This window comes from Paralichthys olivaceus, chromosome 21, assembly GCF_024713975.1.
Source record: "Paralichthys olivaceus isolate ysfri-2021 chromosome 21, ASM2471397v2, whole genome shotgun sequence".
NCBI lineage: Eukaryota > Metazoa > Chordata > Actinopteri > Pleuronectiformes > Paralichthyidae > Paralichthys > Paralichthys olivaceus.
This window is the reverse complement of record NC_091113.1, coordinates 16,085,593-16,107,141: the sequence shown is the minus strand read 5'-3', so window position 1 is coordinate 16,107,141 and position 21,549 is coordinate 16,085,593. Positions and strand designations below refer to the sequence as shown.

At 41.2% G+C, this 21,549-nt stretch overlaps 1 protein-coding gene across 9 annotated transcripts in view; it reads left to right on the top strand.

Annotated features, from left to right (window-relative positions):
• The window catches only part of shisa6 (shisa family member 6), a 68,053-nt gene that overhangs the window by 27,387 nt on the left and 19,117 nt on the right, over positions 1 to 21,549 (top strand). For 4 of the 9 annotated variants that reach the window (XM_020082765.2, XM_020082764.2, XM_020082760.2 and 1 more), the window contains exon 5: positions 17,351 to 17,389. The exons of the other annotated variants lie outside the window; for them this stretch is intronic. In XM_020082765.2, the coding sequence (XP_019938324.2) occupies positions 17,351 to 17,389 (39 nt within the window). The remainder of the gene's footprint in view (positions 1 to 17,350; positions 17,390 to 21,549) is intronic. 9 annotated transcript variants of the gene reach the window in all.

The window sequence follows — 21,549 nt, the reverse complement described above, 5'->3', positions numbered from 1 at the left end:
CTGCCGCTTCTGACAGATATGAGCTTTTCAATCCTCTTCCCAACCGAGTGGAGGAGTTTTGTGTGTCTTAATTACCTCACATTTGGCACAGTGCACCGCGGAGCTAGCGGGAGCCACAGGGAGATAGGGACTCAGCTGAGACACTCAGACAGCGGTTGGTGACAGAAGCCAGGGGAGGACGCAGTAAAGAAAAGGCTCCCAGCTAGCATGCCTGGGATGACAGGAGCGGTGGTGGAGGGGGCCAGTGATCCCGGAGGAGGAGCAGAAAGAAGAAAGAGGAAGAGCTAGCTCAAGGGAGAATTCCCCTCAGGCACATATGGCAGAATTGAAACATCCATATGCCAACGTAAAAACAGAAGATACTCAGAGTGTCAATGCTCTCAGTCTCTCACTCTTTCATCCTTTGGAGATATTGTGTATTGGCTGGTCTGTTTTATTTTGCCCACACTACAAATCCCCTAAGAATGCAGACAGAAGTAGAGGCAAGGCAAGATGTTTCAGAAGCTGACTGGGAATACAATGTCATGGCCAGTGTGTGCATGGAGCTATAAAACCATGCTACACTATAGCTGAGAGCCTTTTGTAAAGAAATCTGTATATGGTATAAATTCTTGTTGTTTTGACTCTTTTTATAAAATCATTACCACAAAGAAATTATTGCCACAAACATATCATTTTCCTGCAGGGACAGCAAACCCTACATTGGTGTTTTGCAAGGTACCAGTTTGTTACCATTGATGATGTAGGTTCTAAATTTATTTTGTGTAACGTGTTTGGACTGGCAGTAAAAATTGTTTCTTTTCCATAGTCAGGCATTTTACTACCTGGGGAATCGGGGCAATTTTCATTCAGACTTGCCACACCATGACTGTGTGTATATTACCCCTTACCACACAGTAATGCATGTATTAATTACAGTTTGGTATGCAGGTGGACCCAAATGCAGAAGACAAGTTTAGGTAGGAAAACAAAAAGGTATTTTAATCCCAGCAAGGCCCTTGATGAAAGTGGGGTAAAAAAAAATCTAAATCTAAATAATCTAAACCCTAGGAAAAGCAAAAGAGCTGGAACAGACAACCGATAAGGAACAAGACAAACTGACAAAGACAAAGGGAAGCACAGAGACTTATACACACAAGGGAGGCAGGGATCAGAGGATCACACAGGTGGGAAACAGGACAAAGACAGGAAATAAAGCTAAAGACACACAAGGAGCGAAACTTCAAAATAACACAGGAAACCAAAACTCAGAATAAACAGCCAACACAAACCAAATGCAAATACAAAAAAAATATGCAATATCAAAAGTGCTCAACAGAAAATCTAAAAGCTCTTTGGAAAACTAGAACTCAGGGTCATGACATATTCTGTGATATGAATCCCAGAGTAATATGTGCAATGCTGACACAAACATCCCATCAGCCAAAAGAAGAAGCTAACAGTAGCCAGAGAGTGTTTATAATGCTATAAACAATGCCGCTACATGACAACCAATAAATCAGCGAGGGTTTAAATAACATGCACTGAAAGTGTCATGGGAAGCATTAGTAAACTGGCTTCTAGTTTCTGACTGGAATACTAATTTATAAGAGCAATGGGTTTTCCATGTTTTCAATGTTGTAAAGGAACAAATGTGGACTTTAAGGTGAATCCTTAAATTATGTTAATTGAAGATTATGCAGCCCTATTTATTATTATATCAAGCAACAGCTGTAGTTCCAACGTAGTTCATTTTTTCCTATTAGACCTATTAGATGCGAAATTTAAACAAAAGCCTGTTCACACGTGTTGAGACACCACAGGGCTCCCTTTAAGGCAGTTCAATTCAATACACTTCTTAGTCAAATTCAGTGAATATCACAACATAATTCACTAACTGTCCACTCAGCTTATTGTTACTGAACATGCTTGGCTCTGTAAATGGGAAATAAACAAAAGTGCTTGATCCGATTAAGTCACAAACGTCTCCAGCCTATCAACTACGTGCTTGTGCCCGAGACAGTAAATTTGGGTGGATAGTGCAGGTTTAAAGAGTTTAGAATTAGATTCATTGGGAGCAGAAATGAGAGACTGGTGGGGAAATAAAGGGTGAAGCAAAGAAAGAACATCTAATGCCAACAGTATGGGGCAAAGAGGCTGATGGGGTCAGTAAAAACTTTATGGGAGTCTGCCCACAGGTGTGGCCACTCACTGGAGGCCCTCTGAGAACTGAGAAGTTCCAGTGGCCAGTCTGGCAATAGTAGGGAGAGTTGAGGTTTGTTTTCTTCTTCTACTGCACATAAAATGGTCTGGATTCCGCAATTGTGTTACAATGTTAGCAATGCTCGTCTATGAATTTTTGGGTGGATCTTCTGAAAGAACACTTACCACATGGGTGTATTTGTATTTATTTAGCTGATGATTCCAAATAGTATGTCTCCAGATCTGCTTACGCCAACTTGAGTGCTATTTCGCAGTCTGAATAAGTGTTTACAGTTAAATCATCAAATTTAAATGCTCCATTAAATGTAATAACTCCATTTAGATAGAAACCTACGATAAAACAATACTGTGCACATCTTATATCCATGCAATTTCCAGGCAGTGTTTTCTCTGAGGGAGTTGATGGTGGAAAAGCACAAAAGGACCCTGCAGAGAGAGTTGACTCCTGCGGATGTGGGCAATGAAGCGCAAAGGCTGACAGCAAAGCACTCAAGGCGTTAGTGTAAAAACTGTTCCTCTATCCATGCTACCACACTCTGCTGCCCGAGCCCATGTTTGCTTGCTCAGTCTTTTAATTATAATAGTCAGCTGATAGCGGTCAAGCCATGCACAGAGACGGCAGCAACATGACAATGATGTAAGATGTTGTGACCCTGCAAAAACTTGGCTGTCCGCAAACAACTGGACTTGTTTTGGATATAAACCAGCTTCCTCTCTCATGTCTGCTCAGTGTCGTTGTAGAAGACGTCTTTGAATAGTAAACAGTGGGCTGTGTCTGCATTTTGCTTCCTACCATGTGCAGTTTTTCACCATTTTAAACCACATAGAGGAAGATGCACTTCGTTTGTGCTCCCTTCACTAAACTGCCTCTATTCCCTTGATGGGGCATCGATCCGTCTTCTCGGAGCATTGTCTGTGCCAGCCTGACCAGTGCCATCAATACTGCGTCAGGTTCAGTCTAAACAGCCCAGAATTCTTTTGCAGCCCAAATAGGGATGGGTAATAAACTTCATGCCTGTCTTCACTCCCTGGGTGAAGAGAGTCACATGGCAGCTGATCTCACCCTGTAGCTCTACTTTGCAAACAATAATTCAGATGCTTTCCTTCTGTGCCAGGAGGAGGGTTGAGGAAATGATACAGGCAAAAAGTTTTACTTTTACATTATTAATCAATTCAAATATTACTCAGTAATCTCTTGTAATTAGAATGTGCGCCTTTCATCAACCAAAATCAACATATTAAATGTTTATAACAGAGTGAGTCAATGTTTGCTCACTGGAAGTTAAAATTTAATTATCTCAATCATTACTTGTGAGAACTCAGACCAACCTGAGCAGCACAGGGAATTGATATTGTCCAGTTCTGTCCTCTGAACTATAGTTGGACCACATTCTGGTCCAAACCCCATCTGACTTCTCACTCTTCCCTCCTCAGGCTCTCTCTTGACCATGGTGGTTTATCTGACAGACACAGCAATCTGGAGTAGCATGAATATATTAAATTAAACCAGGAGGAATCAGCCATGCAGCTGCCACAAAGCCCCCTGGGAAATATAGTAAAAAATGGGAAGTGTTTCCAAAGGATGATATCTTCTGTGCCTGCAGTTCATTGACTTCAAGCCTTTTAGCTAGCTCATTAGCCTTTTAGCTATTACTGATTCCGCAAACCCTGGTGACTTTATGGTTGCTCTGATGTTCTAATATCTGACTTCTCATTAAAGGTCTGAAAAGATTATCTCTAAATCCAGTGTGTATTGTTGAGACACAATGGAGTGGTGATTAATGCACAATAAGCGTTATGTGAAAGACCTAATGTCTAAATTGGCTGTTTTGGTTGAGCCATCAGAGCAATGGGACCAACCAAGGGCACAGCCTATTTCTGAAGGCCTTGTGGCTGAGCTGGCTGATGACATCATCCAATGTCGTAACCCGAGGCTTCCATCTTGGGTTCTATTTATAGAACAGTAATTGTAATTTTGCCATCCGTGTGAATCTTCTCAGTTTGACAGGCCACACATGTGCATGGAAGTAGATAAATTAAATTTTTATCTTACGTTTACAATATTTATGCAAAAAATATATAATCATGTTTACTGTCCATTCTACAATTATGGCATAGAAATAAATTGTAGTTGCTATCAATTAATAATCGATAGATTATGATGTTAATTATAGTAAAAAGTCAATAATATATTCCTCTAATAACATAGAATCACATAACAATGCAAAAAACATTATGACCAAGTGAAATGAGTCGAGTGTATTGATGAGCCTTCAGAGAATTACAAACCAAATCTGCTGAGCCCTTGGCTTCATAAGTTCATTACTACAGCAGATCTGATGGCTTAGAGAGTAAGAAATATGTCAGTCTTGATGACAGTGGAGTGATAACTCACTCCTAGAGACACAGGCTCACAGAACAAAACCCAACTTTAAGTTTCTGTCTTTCTAAAGCCTTTTCTGTAAAAGTCATCTCCCTCTCATCTGCTAAATAACCTGTTGCACCTCCAGTAAATGAAGCTATAATTATTATTAGTTGTACAATGGCACAAAGCAACCAGCAAGCTGGGCTCAACTCATGACACAATGTGTGGAAACATTTTGGGTTAAACAGCCTTGATCAGAAATCATGAATTAACATTACATTGTAGCTCAGGAGTGTGTTGAGTATCTCTGTGTGTTAGTGCCGGCCCTGTTGGCCTAAATCAGTGTCTGCAAATGGCTGGTGTCAGTGGATGCTCCCTCAGTTAAAGGGTCAAGCTAACATTTTGTCAGCGCTGCCCTCTCCCTCATTACATGCAGTGACTGCTGAAGGACAGCACAGACACATTCCTCCCAAAATACCTCTGACAGGTAACACAATGACTTCCAACAGACAGAATCTGAGTGATATTTCTGAAAGTCATGCAGGCTTTCTCATAAATAGCACGGCTGATGTCTGTCCTTCATGACTTCCTTCCTCCTGGCAGGTTGATTGATAGGAATGCACGCAATCCATTATTTTGGTCTATTGATTGAGCCAGGCAATCAAAGATCAGTGTTGTGGCAGTGGTAACCGGACCCTCCTAAGAGACGGCTGCGTCACACGGGCGCAGGCAGAGGTGTCAGCTGCCGTACTACTAATCACCCTTTGCTGTGAGTAATGGCTATGAAAGCAATCACAGGGGAAATGCATCATCTCTACAGACCCTCGATCTATCAACCTGACTCGCTCTCATTTGACTGAAACGCATGCCAACATGAAATATGACACTTTGTGAAAGGCAGAGGGAGCGCGTTGACTACGGAGCTGCAGAATGTAATATTTAAACAGACCCATGAAGACCTATTGTATTTCATCTTGTGACATGATGTGTTGCACATTTCTGTAGCCGTTTCCCTTCGTAAACATCTCATGCCTGGCTCCGGTGCATAATTACAATGCTTCACCAGTTTATACAGAGTTAAAATGGTACTTACAGTCATTTTCCACTTCAGTCATCTTTCATTTTGTTTCCCTACATGGTATCAACAGAGTGAGAGTCGAAGAAGAAAGAGAAGCCTTGTTTGCACACCACCCAATAACTGTTTGTCAGAGAGTTTGATGGGTTCTGCCAACGAAACAACAAAAGCGACAAGCAGGCATCCTCAGCTGTCCAATCCACTTGGCGGTTTACATTATCAAAGGGGAGCAAGAGAGATTTCCCGGCTCTCTTTACAAATCTGGAATATTTTGAAATTGTTTGTGTCACAGGTTTGGCAGCGCAGATGTAATTTCCCACAGTGGGGAACATTCCCTCTCCAGCCACAGGAGTCTGCAGTCCCATCACCTTGCAATCTGCAGACTGTCCTCTTCCTGCTCTATTCTCCCAAGTACCTCCTCAATATGCAGCATGTTGTTCTTCTCCACAGGTTCCAAAAATATTTGCACAAGCAGTTGTAGATTTCCCAGATCGGGAGTAAACCAGCGATAAATGACAGTGAGAAGTGCAGAGGCTTTCTTACAATAAGTACCAGTGCCTGGCAAAACGACCAACAATGTCAAAAAGGATGATTTATATGTTTGTACATCTGACAAATGCAAAACTTTTTTCTACACGTTTTCCTCTCGCTTTATTCTGGTTTTGTCTCAGTGAAGGTTATAACTTATAGATCCTGTGTGTAGGATCTAAACGTTCCATCAAATGTGACTGAATATATTAGTAATACTTTCCAATGGTGTAGAAATGCAAGAGTAATTATGTTTTTGTCAGCTTAGAATGAGCCCACTATATCTCACTCACTCACATATGGAGCAAAAAAATGCAACTGAGGGGGTTAAATCCCTTAAAAACCCACATGGTCACCAGTTTGAAGCTTGTTCAAAGGTTGAGTAAAACTTAAAAAGCTAAACCTGCTCAAACATGTTGAAATCCTAGCTTAGATCAATTATCCACTAATCATGTACAAAAGTATACTTGATTGAGATTTCAGAAAAAAATTCAGAAATCAGCAGGAAACGAAACATGTAGACGTGAGATTGTATCTTATTTCCTTCAAGTTTGTACGGGTCCAAAGAATTATAAACGTCTTCAATACTTTCACTATCAAAACGTCTTTCAACATTAATCTGGAAAAATCAAAACAGTTGCTCGCCTGCTAGTTTAACAGCTAGATTGGAGGCAACCCTATCATAACTGCAAATCATCCTGAAAGTCTAATATCACTTTGTAAAATTGAAAGAGTTATGTGAATATGAATATCGGAGCAATTTACATTCTGCTATTACACCTGTCAGTTTCGTTTCAGAATATTTCTCCCCGCCTTGTCATCAGCCATCCCATCACTTCACCGTCTGTGCTGTTTGACTGACTGAAGTCTCTGATCTGCTCAGGTAGCTTAAACCCTGGACAAAAAAATGTAAACCCGTGAGATTTCCCTCGCCTTCAGGAAAGCCTAGGGCAATCATTTCGGTTCCCATTCAAAATAAATCAAAAGGAGATTACTTAATTCACATGACGCTTTCTAATCAAACACATTCAGCTAAGGAGGCTCCAGGCCATCTGTCCTCTCTTCGTAGTTTTAGGACAGTTACCCTTTCAAGATCGAATTTGTATTATAAGTGAATAATTACTAAATCAAAGGCCTACAAATAATTCTGATATGTTTAGCCTTCTAAGAAGACCTAGAAGACCTAGAAGGCCCTAAGTGTTCCCCAGTGAATCTGTGCAGAGTTAATATTAATACATTTCATTACCTGCTTCTTGTGAAATAAAGACGTTTTTGCACAAGTTCAGTGAATATAAAATACAATCAACACCCCGACAACGCTCACGTCAGGGTGAATCCTCGTCCAAAGACCTTAGTTTTGGCCTCATCACCATGGAGAGCTTCTTCCAGCTGACTTTAAAGTCTCTTCTGACAAACTGTCGTCAACATGTCATGTGGTCTACACAGTAGGTCTAGAGAGACAATCTGAAAGCTATGCCTCTCCTTGCTTGTAACTGTTTTGAAAGTTGTGTCACAGCAGTTTCACATCAAATCATTCAGTAGTTGTTGAGACATTTCACTCAAAACCTTGTCAACCTAGTGGTCTAATCTCCCTTAATTCTGTGCTTTAAAATAATGAAAGCATGAAGACTTCCAAGGTTAGTGAGTACTTCTTAGGCATATAGCGTAGCGTGGTTGAATTGAAAGAAGAGGAAATTGCACAAAGAGAAAAGGATTTATTTCCCTGTGAGATGCAATCATGATGAAATATTAAACTGCCCACATATAGTGCCATAAACCTCTTCCCAAGTTCCCCCAACCCACCTAGCTTCCTTCAGTCTGATCTGGCAGGCGACAAAATTAATCACAATTGCTGTGATCAGTTCAGCCGATGTGACTAGTGGCACTTTGCTGAAATGTTAATAGAGCCATATTCTATGGTGCGCTATTCTCGGCAGGAAGTCTGTAGCCTGTGGCTGCTCAGTAAATCTCAATGACTACATTAACTCATTACCATGAGTCACGGCGTGCAGTGCCAACAGCAATTAAAACATGACAGAAAAGAGAGGTGTCCTTGGGCCACTGTTCCGCTCGTGAGACTGATGCGCTTTACTAGATGGAGCAGGATGATTGACATATCAATAGGCGCCGAGGTGGATTAAACGGCCTCAATCAATATTCAGATTTGTCTCACTCACACCTCGTGCCTGAAGTGAATTGAGCACACCTTGTCAAGCGTTGTCGGCTGCTGTGCTTCAGGCTATGCGGCAGTGCTGCTGCTGAAGCAGGAAATCCTTTGGTAAAAGAAGTCACCTTTTTTAATTCATAGTAATTGAAAAAAGGCCAAAAGCTAAACAAAGTGGAAAATCGAGCAAAAAAATCATAGAGGGCATGAAGAGTCCCCAATATTTTCTCACAGTAGAGAGGAGGATAATATACATCTAAATCTTTTGTCTTCTAGTCCATATTTAACTGGGAGGTCAGAGGAGACGGAAAATCGTAGCTTCCAATGAATATGTCAGGGCTTGAATTCAGCTCTCTGTCTTTTGTAAAAACACATTTCTATTCATGAAGCCAATCCTCCGTAGTCATGACACTGCATACTTATGTTTCTTTTGTAAAACTCCAGCAAAATGGTAATTAAATTGCAACTGTGGGCTTCTGTCCCCTATACAGACTTAAAGAAGCCTTTATCTACCCAAATGACTGACAGTTGATTATGAAAAACCCAGCATTTCTCTTTTCCCTCTCTCCTGCGTGAAGGCAGTCCACCCACACCTTCTTTTGTGCGCACCATTGTTATGGCTCCATTGTTAATGAGTTGAGAATTAACTGGCTGTAATGACTGGAGACTGGAGCCCCTGGTGAGCCTGATTGTGCTGTTGAATGAGGAGTTGGAGAAGTAATGTATGGATGGACGTGCACACTGTGCGTGTTGTTTGCTCGCAGGGAAAAATACTGGTGCTGTCAAAACTGGGAGGGTCATCTCAGAACGGTCACGCCCCAGTGCCTGTTGCTGCTGTACAACCCGACATCAGGTGTCTTCCTGTGGCCGTTCATCTACTTTAGGGGATTGGTTTTATTGTGATTTTTGATATTGAGCAGAAGTCCGCTGCTGAAGCTGTGCCCTCGGTCACCTGGGGGCTCTGCACAAACTAATCCATTAAATTCAGAATGAGTGCCATTAGCTCATGTGAAGACATTTGCTTGGTATTTAATCATTTCAGATATGAATTCATTTATTCTCCTTTTTCCCTCTGTATCAGTAATACATATTACAGAAACATCCAAAAGATGGCTGTTTTTAATCATTCTAACCTTTTTACTTATTCATTCATTTTGGTAAAGGTGTCTGTCCACATTCAGATGCCTGGTGTTAGCTCTTGTTCTTCTGTTTCTGTTTTCAGATAACAAATCAAGAATTTAAAAGCAATTTGGCATTGTTTATCAAATTACAGAAGCGTATTGCTGCCATCCTGGGAACAGAAAAGAAAAGCTGATCAGTTTCACATTATAACATAAAACATTGTGTGTCACAGTGTTATAACTCATTGATAAAACATAAACCTCTTTACGTTATAATGTAATATGCATCATGTTATAAGTGATCATTTTATTATAACATGTAATAGTAATGCTTTTTTTTCTTTTTCCAGTGTAGCAGCAATACACTTTTTTATTAAATATCACCATATGACCATTGTTTTTAGTGAGACACCGGTCAAGTCAATGCATTTTTGCATTTGCCTTTATACACTTTGAAGGATCTTCGATAAGATCCATTTTCAGGTTATTAAAATGCTACCTTGTTGTGGACAAAGTTACTGTCTTGGAGGTGTTGGGAGATATCTGCTATAACCTAATAAATGAGAGGTACACCTTCATTACATGTGGTAGCTTGATAACTGGCGAGTAAGCCACTGCTTAGCCTACACTGAGGAACACATTGTTAAGAGAAGAGTGTGTGACCGCTACAGCTTTACTGTTTACGGCCCTTTGGGGTGTAGTCATGGCAGGTTACATTGTCTGTTGGTCGTCAGTAAAGTTAATACATCCAACTGCAATGTGAATTGATACAATCGACATTCACTACCAGGTCAAATGACTCTGTAGTAGACAGGTTTTTATCAGCTCCGATCAGCAGTGATGGAAACGTGACATCCAGGTGAACACCATCATTTCTTCTTTTTTTTAGCAGTCTAGATGCTGACATGGCACCTGCTAGGTTCGGACAGCATTGAACTTTTGGGCGTTGGCTCATCCGTGGCCATAAACGTTTGTGTCATGCCAGATGCAACACAGGCAAGTCAGCGAGGCGAGAGAGCCTCTCAGTTTCCAGCACATTCGTGACATTGAAGATGACTCATCCCAGACAAGAAAAAGAAGAAAAGCAAATCCCCCAACTGCTAATGGGAAGGAATTAATCACCCTTTTAATTTGTGTGGTAAAGAGGTTGTTGTGTGCTCCTGTGCACCTTCATTACAGAGGACTTGTTATGTGGGTGTGGTGGCTTCAGAAGAAGGACCCCAGCTGAGCAGTGGAAAGTAATGTAGTGAATAATATAGCTTACTTCTGCTGTAAGTGACCGACCAAACAATGTCCATGTCAAATTATGTTTTATTCATGCCCCCGTCACTGGGGCTGCGTCACTGAGATGCCTCGGGGTTGAGGCAAAGGTCACGTTTGTCCATTTGCAACATCCATAACAGGTCAGGAAAAGTTAGCTGTACATCAGTGCTTACCGAAAAAAGCATATGAAGTACAGTGCAGCAGACAAGCTGGATTTCGGGGGCCTTTTCTTTTACGCCTTTTCTGCCTTCTTCTTCTCTTCTTCTCCTCTTCTTCTCTGTCCTGCAGCATAATTCTCTATAATGAGCTTGTGGACAGGAGATGAGATATGATTCTTGGAATTAAAACAGCATTTTCTGCTTTGATCATCCAGCAGTGTGTGAAGCAGTGAAATAAGACTCCCCCCGTCTTTATCGAATCTTTGCTCTCACTCTCACTCTCCCTCTCTTAATCTTTCCCTTGCTCGCTCACCCTGCTCTATCTGAGCTTGGGGGATTGCTGTATGAGATGGAGAGTTAATGAAGAAAGTGTTTTTTCTCTTTGGCCCCTGCAAGAACACTGGTAAACTCTTGCAACTTTGCACTCTGCTTTTATTAATCGCGTCACGATCGGCTTTCATGCTTTTACAATCTCAACCCCTGAACCAGTTAAGCATAAATATTTAACGTCATTTTTTTTCTTGTCCCTGAGAATGCCTTAAACAATCACATACGCTTTTAAACAAATGAATCAGAATTGTGTTTTGCTCTCAAAGTTGGATGAACAGCTTTCTCTGTGAAACAATCCCACAGACATCGTCCCTTTTTATTCCTTTTCATTACACACCATCTTATTTTACACCACTTACAGGCAAAGCAGCAGTCACACACACCCTCGTTCTCACGCACACACTCAGTGGCCTTGTCTACATAAACTGCAAGTGAGATGCAATATTGTCAAAAAGCCATTTAAGATGCTATCATCTAATATGGAGGCTGACGTGGGCTGGTGCTGGCAGCGTCGTTATGTAAGCAACTTTCTCAGGGACTGATCGCAATCCAACGCACCCAGCAGGGGAGCGATGGTGTGTGTGTGTGTGTGTTTGTATTTGTGCGCGTATCGGGTGAGGGTTGTGGAACAAATCACACATTCAGCACGCTACATAATATTGCACCCAGTGTTTTGCCACAGGTACAGGAAGATTCACTCCTTTGTGCCAATTTGCTAATGCAGTGTGATTAGCGAAGCAAGAAAGTGACTGCGCGCTAGCTCGGTGAGGTGTTGATTTAAAGAACTCAACATCCAGGGTGGCAGATGAGACAGAAATGCACATTTTTGGAAATCAAAACTTGATATATTCAAAGGCCAAATTAGATATTTTAGAATAGGCTTGGATGTTTTTTGTATGTGAATCCTATTACAACACTGAAGTTATATGCACAGGGAAAGGTCCCTCTCCATGAAGGCCTGTATGAACAGCACAGTAAGAGATGGTGGATAAAATAGTCATTCAGCATGGAGGATCAATTCAGCAGAAGATAACATGTGGCTTCAGCTGCCTGTGTAACTGTCTTTTAAGCTCCCTCTTTGTGTCACCATGGTAGGTTACTTTCTTTGTCGTTTCAAGGGTGTTGGCAGTAAACTTACACCAGCTAACAGATGGAGAAAACTGTACAATGATAAGAAACACACTGAGGTTGTAAATAAGTATGATTATCTAAATAACTCGAGCTGAAGACAAAAGTTAAGTACACAAAAAGTTAGTGCTGCCTCATTGCAAATTAAAGCAGAGGGTCAAAGATGAACCAGTAAATATGTAATGATAGAGTTCACAGTTCATTTGTCATGATTTTTGGCTCTAAATGAGTTTGGCTAACTTGGAGGTATGTTAAAATCCTGATTATCTAACTGCTTGTGCCACACTAGCACCAGACAAGATTCTAGATAACAATTAAAAGTCAGGATTCAATTAAAAACCGGGGATTATATTGAATTACCTTGCTACACAAAAAACACTTCTTCTTGCACTGAACGGAGCAAAATCCTCCATTTTGGACATAATTAGTAGAGATACTGTTTGTGACCTCTGTTTAGTGACGTTCCAACATCACAGAAATCAACTTGATACCCACGTCTCAAACACTTTTTTATCTCATTTGTCATCAAATGAAGTTGTCTGAAAAGAAGAAAAAAAGAAGACAGTGTCTGTGGCCCTTGAAGGACTGTAATAAACATGTCCAATTATTTCATTCAGACCACAAACAATGATTGGTTGGCGTACTTGTCTGACCTACCCTTCACTGCGCATGACTGACGATAGACAGAAATTAGAGAGTAAGTCACAGAAAATGGGCTTATTTAGTTGTCAGTCAGTGCAGGCTCATGTGTTTTGGGGACATATCTTTGCTTGTGGGAGGGGTCGGGATATATTGGTTGCATTTTTCAAAGTGTACCCTTCTGTTGCTAGCTTTTACAGGATTAACAACCCTAGCTTTAAAGAATTAATAAAAAAAAACCCAAGCAAGTGTCTTTGAAGTCATAATTACACCAGTTCAGGCTTCCTGCTTCTCAGATATTTGAGCTGAGAGCGAGTAAAACAGTGACGCATGTTAACAGCAGCTTTGCATGCTACACTTAAATAATTTGCACACTACAATATACATTTTCGCTGATGAATAAATGATCAGTGCTTTTGCATGTGGTTTCTGTTCCGAGGTTAATAAACTGAGTGCCTCAGCATCGCTAGCATACATTGTTCAAAAGATATTATATGTGCTACATTGTGTGGTTATATGAAGAACAATCTTAAAAAACCATTTAACTATAATGACACATACATCAAAGTATGGCAGCGGCCTCTACAGTCAGTATTACAATTACGTAGCCTCACCATCACTGAAACACTCATTATTTTCAATGAAAGTTACAGCTGACGAATGGTGTTTTAGTAAAACTGGGTTAATTCCAGTACTTTGTAAAATATGTGCCGCTCAGTAAAGATGAGAGCGAGACCAAACAGCTTCCAACAAAAGGGTTAAATGAGTTCTCCTGGCTGAACATATTTCTTACCTTGGCTCTGTGTATATTGTGAACGCATGACACGTTCATTGATTTCAGGAGAAAGCGCTCCTCATACGTCAAGGCCAGCTGGGGTGAGGGTGGCCGGAGCCCTTGTAGAGCGAGTTTCCTCCGGCTGAGAATCTGAGCAAACATTGTTGAGTGCTGAGGGTGGGTAGACTGGGAAGCAGATTTGCCCTGGGAGGGAGGTCTCCTCAGTGCACCGACTCCTCTGCAGCCTTCCACTGGCAGTTGTCTTTCCCCTCGGTGGTGCTGCACCAGAAAGTCAGGAACTCAGCTGACACCATGTAGGTGTAGAAGTTGACTGTAAAAATACAGCCCTGTTCCAATTAAGTAGTGTAACCAATGCTGTTTCCTGCCGAGCTGCCAACGACACTTATACCATATGTATCCCTGCTTTTCAAGTCTTGGTTTCATACATTTCATTCCTCCACTGACAAGTCAGCTTGAGATATTTTGATTTATCTCCTCTCTCTGCATCACAAGAAAATTGGGTGTCAGAATAACTGAGTGTTCTACATGACAATGCTGTGAAAAGAGTCGATTGTTTACTTGTGCAGTGCTGAGGGCAAAAGCTGCATTTTCTCTTGGCGTACAGGTTTCTGTTGACGAAAACACAGCACACATCATAAACACGGCGCATAATGCTGAGTCAGGAGAACTGTAACTAATGCTCGAGGATCAAGGTTTCTTGTCACATTTTGCAGCTCAAATAGCAGGGTCGCAAACAGATGAATTACCTGCATTACATCAACCATACCAAAGAAAATACAGACGGATCAAAGCGGCTACATATTTTCACTTGGCTTCACTGGGTCCAACACACCGTACACCACAGGAATATATCTTCCTCATTACCTCCTTCAACGGGAGTGAGGCATAGACCAAACAAAGGATGCAGGATTTGACGGAGTGCATCCGCTGGAGGAAACAGTCATCCATGCGGCAGCCTCCCATTACATGTCTGATGGATTAATCAAGTCATTGATCGGTTATTGGAATAACATTCAAGGTCATCTGGCAGGAATCTGCAGTACTTAACATAGTGCAGCGAGAGGTTAATGTCAGCTGCCTGTCCCCGTTCTTCCAGGGTGGACTGAGTTCATATTTCAAATGAGGTCAAAACAACCATCGTAAATCTAAAGGGCCAGTTATCAACGGCTCCTGATCAATACCAGTGTATGAAAGCTAGTCAAACTCAAACTCACTTTCATTTGAGGTCTGTGAGTTTAGGTTAAAATCAAACAACTCAATCAAACATTGCTATTTTTTTTTAATCATTGCATTTCCTTCTTCAAAAGACACTTCTGATACATGTTTGCTTTAATTAGGTGCATAATGCTCCTCACTAATATGAAGATGCATTATTTATGTCACCTACAGGCAGCTCTAAGCTGGTGTGTGTTATTTTCTTTTTTTTTTGGCTGGGCTTTACAGATATACAAAGAGGTAAAATGAGAGACTAAACCCTCACATGAAATACACAACACAATGTTTGCAAACTAACAATTAATAGTTGATAATTATTAAAAATACATACAAAACTTGCTGGAAGCAAATTCATTTAAATAGAATGGAAGTTAGGCTATATGCACAATGTAATTACTTTATAGTGTGTCTATATATATTTTGCTGAAGAGTAGTCCCTGAGGCCACTAGTGGCAATTAAAGGCTCATTGTAAATGCATGTGTCACAGAAGCACAGATAAGTCAGCAAACTGACTCATTAAAGCTGCTTTCAGACATGGACTGAACTCTGCAGCCCCTCCACATTATCCCCCGGAGGAGGAGCATGTGTGAGCGCAAATGTCCGAGTGAGACGCTCCGCAGTTTCTGCAGCACTAAGTCCATCTGGCCTCCGAGCATAAAGTCCATGGAAATCCAGGAAAAGTCGATGTGTGATCACAGCAGGAGATCCCCCACTGGATTCCCTGCGGTTGGAGCGGGGGGGGGGGGGTTGATGGCGCTTCTAGTACACGAAAGATGCAATAATGACAAAAAAGGAAACGCCTGAATAACTCAGAGGATTTGATTCTGTTGTAGAGTGTCTGTGCAGAGAATCTCCCGCTCTGTTGTGCATGTGTGAAAGGCAAACTGTAAAGTCGGTAGCCAGTTCTTTGGTTTTTACCCAAAGGTCGTGTCTGAAAACGTCTTGAGTAATCACAATGGTATCTATCTGACGTTACCTAACATTTGCCATGACATGTAACTCTGGTGGGGACACACTCTCTACATGGCTGTAGAAGCGCATAGCGTAGACGCTACCTCAAACTCAAGTCGACATGATAACAAATTGCCTAAAATGGTCTAAAGTGTGGCTGTAATTCACGTGGAATGATTCCGACACCGGGATGTTCTCCAGATGTTTGAAAATAATTACGTAGCAGTCCCCGACGGTGGGGAGACAACTGATTACAAGTTTGAGCCGGAACACTTCATTGTATCAAGCACTGAAATTGTTATTTAGTGTTAAATTATTGTAGTTATTTATATTTATATATAAATAAGTTGCGTATTGTCTATTTTCTTATCGTCAACCATAGTTATGTGCTTTTATTATTCTTTTGTATTCTTGTTTTGATTATCAGTATGCACAACAGCGGAAAGAATAAACCACACTATGTTAATCCATAATGTGTTCCCTCGCTCTGCTGGTGCTCATGTTATGTGTACTTTAGCATCTTAGTTCTAAGATTGCCTGTGTGCATAATTCTCTCACAGGGGATTTCATGTAAACCTCCTGGTTTTATCAAATCGCTTGTGTGGAAAAAAAAAAAATCAGCAATTCATGCTCACCAGTGTTTCTACAGCAACAGCAACACTCCCACCTCTTGTTATTAATGCACTCCAAACTGTAAAGGTTTATTTGGTCAGTGTGTTTCAGGTCAAAACTGGTGCATATATCGCTCCGACCCACAACTGGGGGAATGCATCCCTGTAGCTGTGTGTTGCTGTGTGGGAGGCAGCAGCAATGAGGAGCTGATGTTAAATCAATAGTGATGGATCAAAGTGCTGCATGGCTGGAGCCCTGTGGTGTCAGGGTGCGGGGAACAACAGTGACTTTTTACACCTCCTCCCCTCTTCTCATTATCCTCTCCTCCTGTCCTCCTCTCTTCATTTTTAAATTCCAACTCCTCTGTCTTCCGCCACACTTGGTGGCATTTAATGTGTGCGTGTGTGAGAATGCGTGTGCACGAGGGACAAAGACAGAGAGAGGTTACTTGATGCTTTGTGTCATGGTGTCAGGTGGCATCAGTAGATGGGAAGATAAAATGTAACACAATCGATATACGAGCACTAAAATTGTTCTCAATTCCTGCACAACATGTGTGCACATATCTGCTGCTGTAACCTGAAAATGTTGTATGATGTTGTTCATAAAATGTGATGCCATTGTTCTGATTTATTGTCTAAAGCTGTTGTAAAGCACAAGATCATAAAAACCAAAAGGGATGTTGTGAATTTGACTTTTCAGCACAAAATATTTACAGTTTCTGTTTCTTTGTGATTGTATTTTTTCTGTTATTTGACCAGTAGCGCATTTTAACAAATAACTACTTGGTTCTGTTTTCTAGGAGAAAAACATTGGCCGGTCCGCTCCCAGAGTCACCATGGTAGGGATGGTTTGTCTTTGTTCACTGGTCAAAGCTGCCTCTAACCAATTGCATATGTCTGTATTATGTACCCGTGAATGATTGTAATAGCTCTGATCTGAAGTGGGATCTGTAGTGTTTAGAGGCAGCTTATACCTGCAGTGTTAAGTGTAGTGCAGTGCCTTCTTGTTGACCTCTGTCTATCTATAAACCTAACCTATGTATTTTCCCCTTGACAATTAGCCTTCCTGTCTGTATGATGGATACATGTGCACAGTCTGGTTTGTGTGTGCTGGTTTCCGGGGTGTAACAGTACAATTATTCAATTTGAAAACAAAATTCTTGCTTGTTTGAGCGTATGTAACACAACATAAAAAATGTTGACACTCTCTGTGACTAGTTGCCCTCTAGAACCTGGATGCATTTGCGCTTTCTCAATTTCAGACCCCCTGCAGTGACAACAGTGTGAAATAAATATAAAAATTAGATGCAAATTCTACATTAAATTAAAACCTACATCCTTTACCCAACAATTGTTGAGAAAAAAACATACTGTTACACCCCTGGTTCTGTTTTAATCAATGTTGTGTTCACGTGGGCTAGCTGACAAGGAAACATTGCAAAGGGGACATTTTTATTGCACTCTTTTTGTTTTCAGCTAAAATGCCAGTTCCATCAGAAGAGTTTGGGCCTAATTAATTTAAAAAAACTAACTAGGGCATAGTTTCTAAACAAGAATATTCTGTCCCTCTTGATGTTTGTTGCAGCTGGCCCACATTGCGTTTTCTTTTCATTGTGTTGTGCCTTAAAACCCAGATGGTCCCATTTCACTCCTCTGTTCTAATTCCTGCCCTTTGAAATGTATGTTTTGAACTGTTTCACTGAAGCTGTTGCCTTGTGTCGTCCACTTTACTGAACTGAGTGTCCTAACCTCTATGGTGTGCGTGGTCTTCGACTCTGTCCGTCTCAGTGGAGAGGAGGGCTGGTCTATAAAGGCACGGATAAAGGCAGTTTTGATGATGTTACTTCTTTTATTTTAAGAAGACATCAGATAAATCTGTGCTTATCCTTGCTTACGATATACGGACCCTCCTCTTCCTCCTCTACCTCTTCCTCGCCCTCCGCCTACTCTCAAAGGAAGTCTACTTTTCAACAGCCCGCAAATGGAGTCGGTCGGTATGTCAATCATCTGTTGAAAAATGGCTTTTTGAGAAATGGCTGTTGAGTATTATTCCAACTATGTGACATCAGATGAAAATGCCATGCTGTTACACTGTTTGATTTTCAGGAAAGGTTATTACCCTTAACCCCCATGAGTCACCTCGGCTTAGTAGCGAGTGAAATCCGACGAGCTCCGTAGGAACATCATGAAGCACTACTTCAATAAAATGGATCTCTTATTGCCTTTTAACACACAGGGTCACAATGGTCCAGGGTGGGTTCACTGTCTATCACATTTCAAAATGAACTGGATATGAAGTTCATCTCCACCTCCGGCCCTTCCCCCTCCCTGCTGAGACTATAATGGCACATTTATAAAGCTGTAGAAGCTGGGACACGTCAAGTAACTACTTTGGTGTCATGGGGGTGATTGTGAGTTATGAGATAAAGAGAGATATGTACTGGCAGTGTGGAGAGAAACTGTCTGGACTGGGATTTTATTGCACTTGCAAGAACACAGAAACTTTGTAATGTGCAGCTCCACTGATTCTCATAAAGGAAGTTATCTGTGAATGCATAATGAGGGTTTTTTTTTTCGTGCAGCTATTAGTTTCATCGGAAACATGTTAATTTGTTCTCACTTATTTGCAGACACTTGGAGCAGCGCTGCGCCAAGTGTGACACGAGCGTGTTTGTTAGTTTCAGAAGTACGCAGTTGTGCCCATTTGAGCAGCTCCGGCTGTGCTGAACTTAAAATGAGCTGTGGTCAGGCGTAGTGTAGGAACAATGATATCTTGAGGCAACGGAGGGTCATTGTGCTTTTGACCAACAAAGACCTGGTCCGTGCTCAGTACTGCAATATTTCACTTTCTATTGAAGGCACAAGATTACGATGTTTAATATGCACTATGCACATACATTTGTAACACACACACACAAAGATCATCTGCTTGTGTGCAAAGTGGAGGTTTCCTCTGCAGAGAAGTGGTCTCTCTCACTACCTGGCAAATCCAGCCTTTAATTGCAATCTGTCAAAGTGCAAGTGCAGCTGGAATTTAAAGGGAATGGAGGATGGAAACAGTACACTATATTTAAAGACTACAGGCGGTAATAACACTAACTAATAACACCACATCATCAAGGTCAAAGTTGAAATAATCGTGATATTGATTTAAAGTCATCGCCCATGCAGCTCTACTTCCCAGTAATGTAACGTCACTTGCACTCGCGCACAGGTATAAAACCCACATCACTTTATCCATCTATATATCTATCTATCTATCCATTCATCCACCCATCCATCTATCTATCTATCCATGGATTCCTCTTGGTCTCTTACAAATTTCTTTAATGTGAATCAGTCTTTGGTTGAACCGACATATTTCGGTTGGTACCCAACCCAACATAACCCACAAAACAGTTATCTGATATAGTTTAAGGTCTCAGCAGATAATGCTCTAGTGGTATTTTCTTTCTCAGCACGTGTTGCTGGTGTTTCCCAACAGAAACCGCTGACACATTTCCTGCACCTGCAGCTGCGCGTCCAGAGGATTATCACCAGTTGTGCAGTTTCACTCAGCTCTCCAGACCCTTCCCTGTCAGGCACAACATGGCAAAGAGAGAATATTAGCTTCTCCGTGGTGAATATAGTGGAGTGGTGCTGGAAAAGCCAGATAACAGAAAATAAATATTGGACTTGTATCATCAGAAACACAAAACTTTAAATTAACTGGTAATCACGCGCCGTATGTGCATTGCCAAGCACCAGTGTTTATGCACATTTTCTGTCTTCAAACGCAGGAAATGAAAAAAGTTTAAATAGTCTTTGTGCTTCCTTTGGTGGAAAAGTGTGTGTACGTATAGAAGCAGCATAATCAGACTTTGCTAATTACTCATAAAGCCTTTGAAGCAGATGATATATGAAGTTTCCATTACACTGGAGAAAGGGAAAATCTGACTTTGATATAGTAATGTGAGATACCGCTGATTCGTGATTTCCAATCGTTCGGAAATTGGTATTGTCGTAACCAGTAGTTTGTGCAAACTTGACGTGCTCAGAAAAGAGAAATAGGCTATAACCATTCCAAATTATAGCTCTTTGGATGTGAACGCCTGACACTGCGGAGGGACTCAGTGAGTGAAGTCTATCTCGCCCTAGCAGCACATTTTCTTCTCCTTCTCTTCAGACCGCTGCTGCATAACCTCATCATATACTGAATTGTGATTAAATCTCAGATGCTTACTGAGGTTTGTGCTGTTGCCACAGTACCTTGAAGGCCTCCCACGCACATCACACATAACACTGTCGCTGTTCGGAGACCTGAAAGAGATCCACACATGACTGCGTCTGCGGTCAGCCATCATCAATGTCAACACCGTTCAGTTGCGTTTGTAGGGCCGTAGTTCATAAATCACAGGCGGAAGGAGAAGTAGTCCCTATCAATCAGGCATTATTTATACTACATCATGTTTATAATGTAGTTACTTTCTGCTGTGTCCCTGTTGGAATATACCTCAAATTACTGAGATTGGATATTGATCTTTTAATATGAGAATCGATCTTAGAACAGAAACGTTTGGGATCAGAAGCACCAATATTTCAGTATCGACCCAAACACCACCACTTTGATTTGACTGGTGCTCTTTTAATTACGTGTCCTCTTCCTCTGCAATCCTTTAATGGCACCTCCTGGAGAATCATTGCCTGCTGGTCACAACTTTAGTTTAATGTTCACATAATAGCAGTAGATGAAGATGTTGGTCTAATAATAAGTTTGCGTTTGAATCTAGCATCACTGCACCACATTACCAGCACTCACAGGACTCGTTTGAGCGTTTGTAGTTGTTTTTGTAAAACGAAGGTTGCAGGGACAGAGGGTGAAATATCTTTTTTTTTAAATAGCCGCAGTCGTAGACAAGACACAAGCTACTGTATTTAGGTTTTAAAACATTTTGTGGTATCGATAACGACACTGTAGCTGATAGAAATACACACCATCCTCTCCCAGTGTGACCTGAGG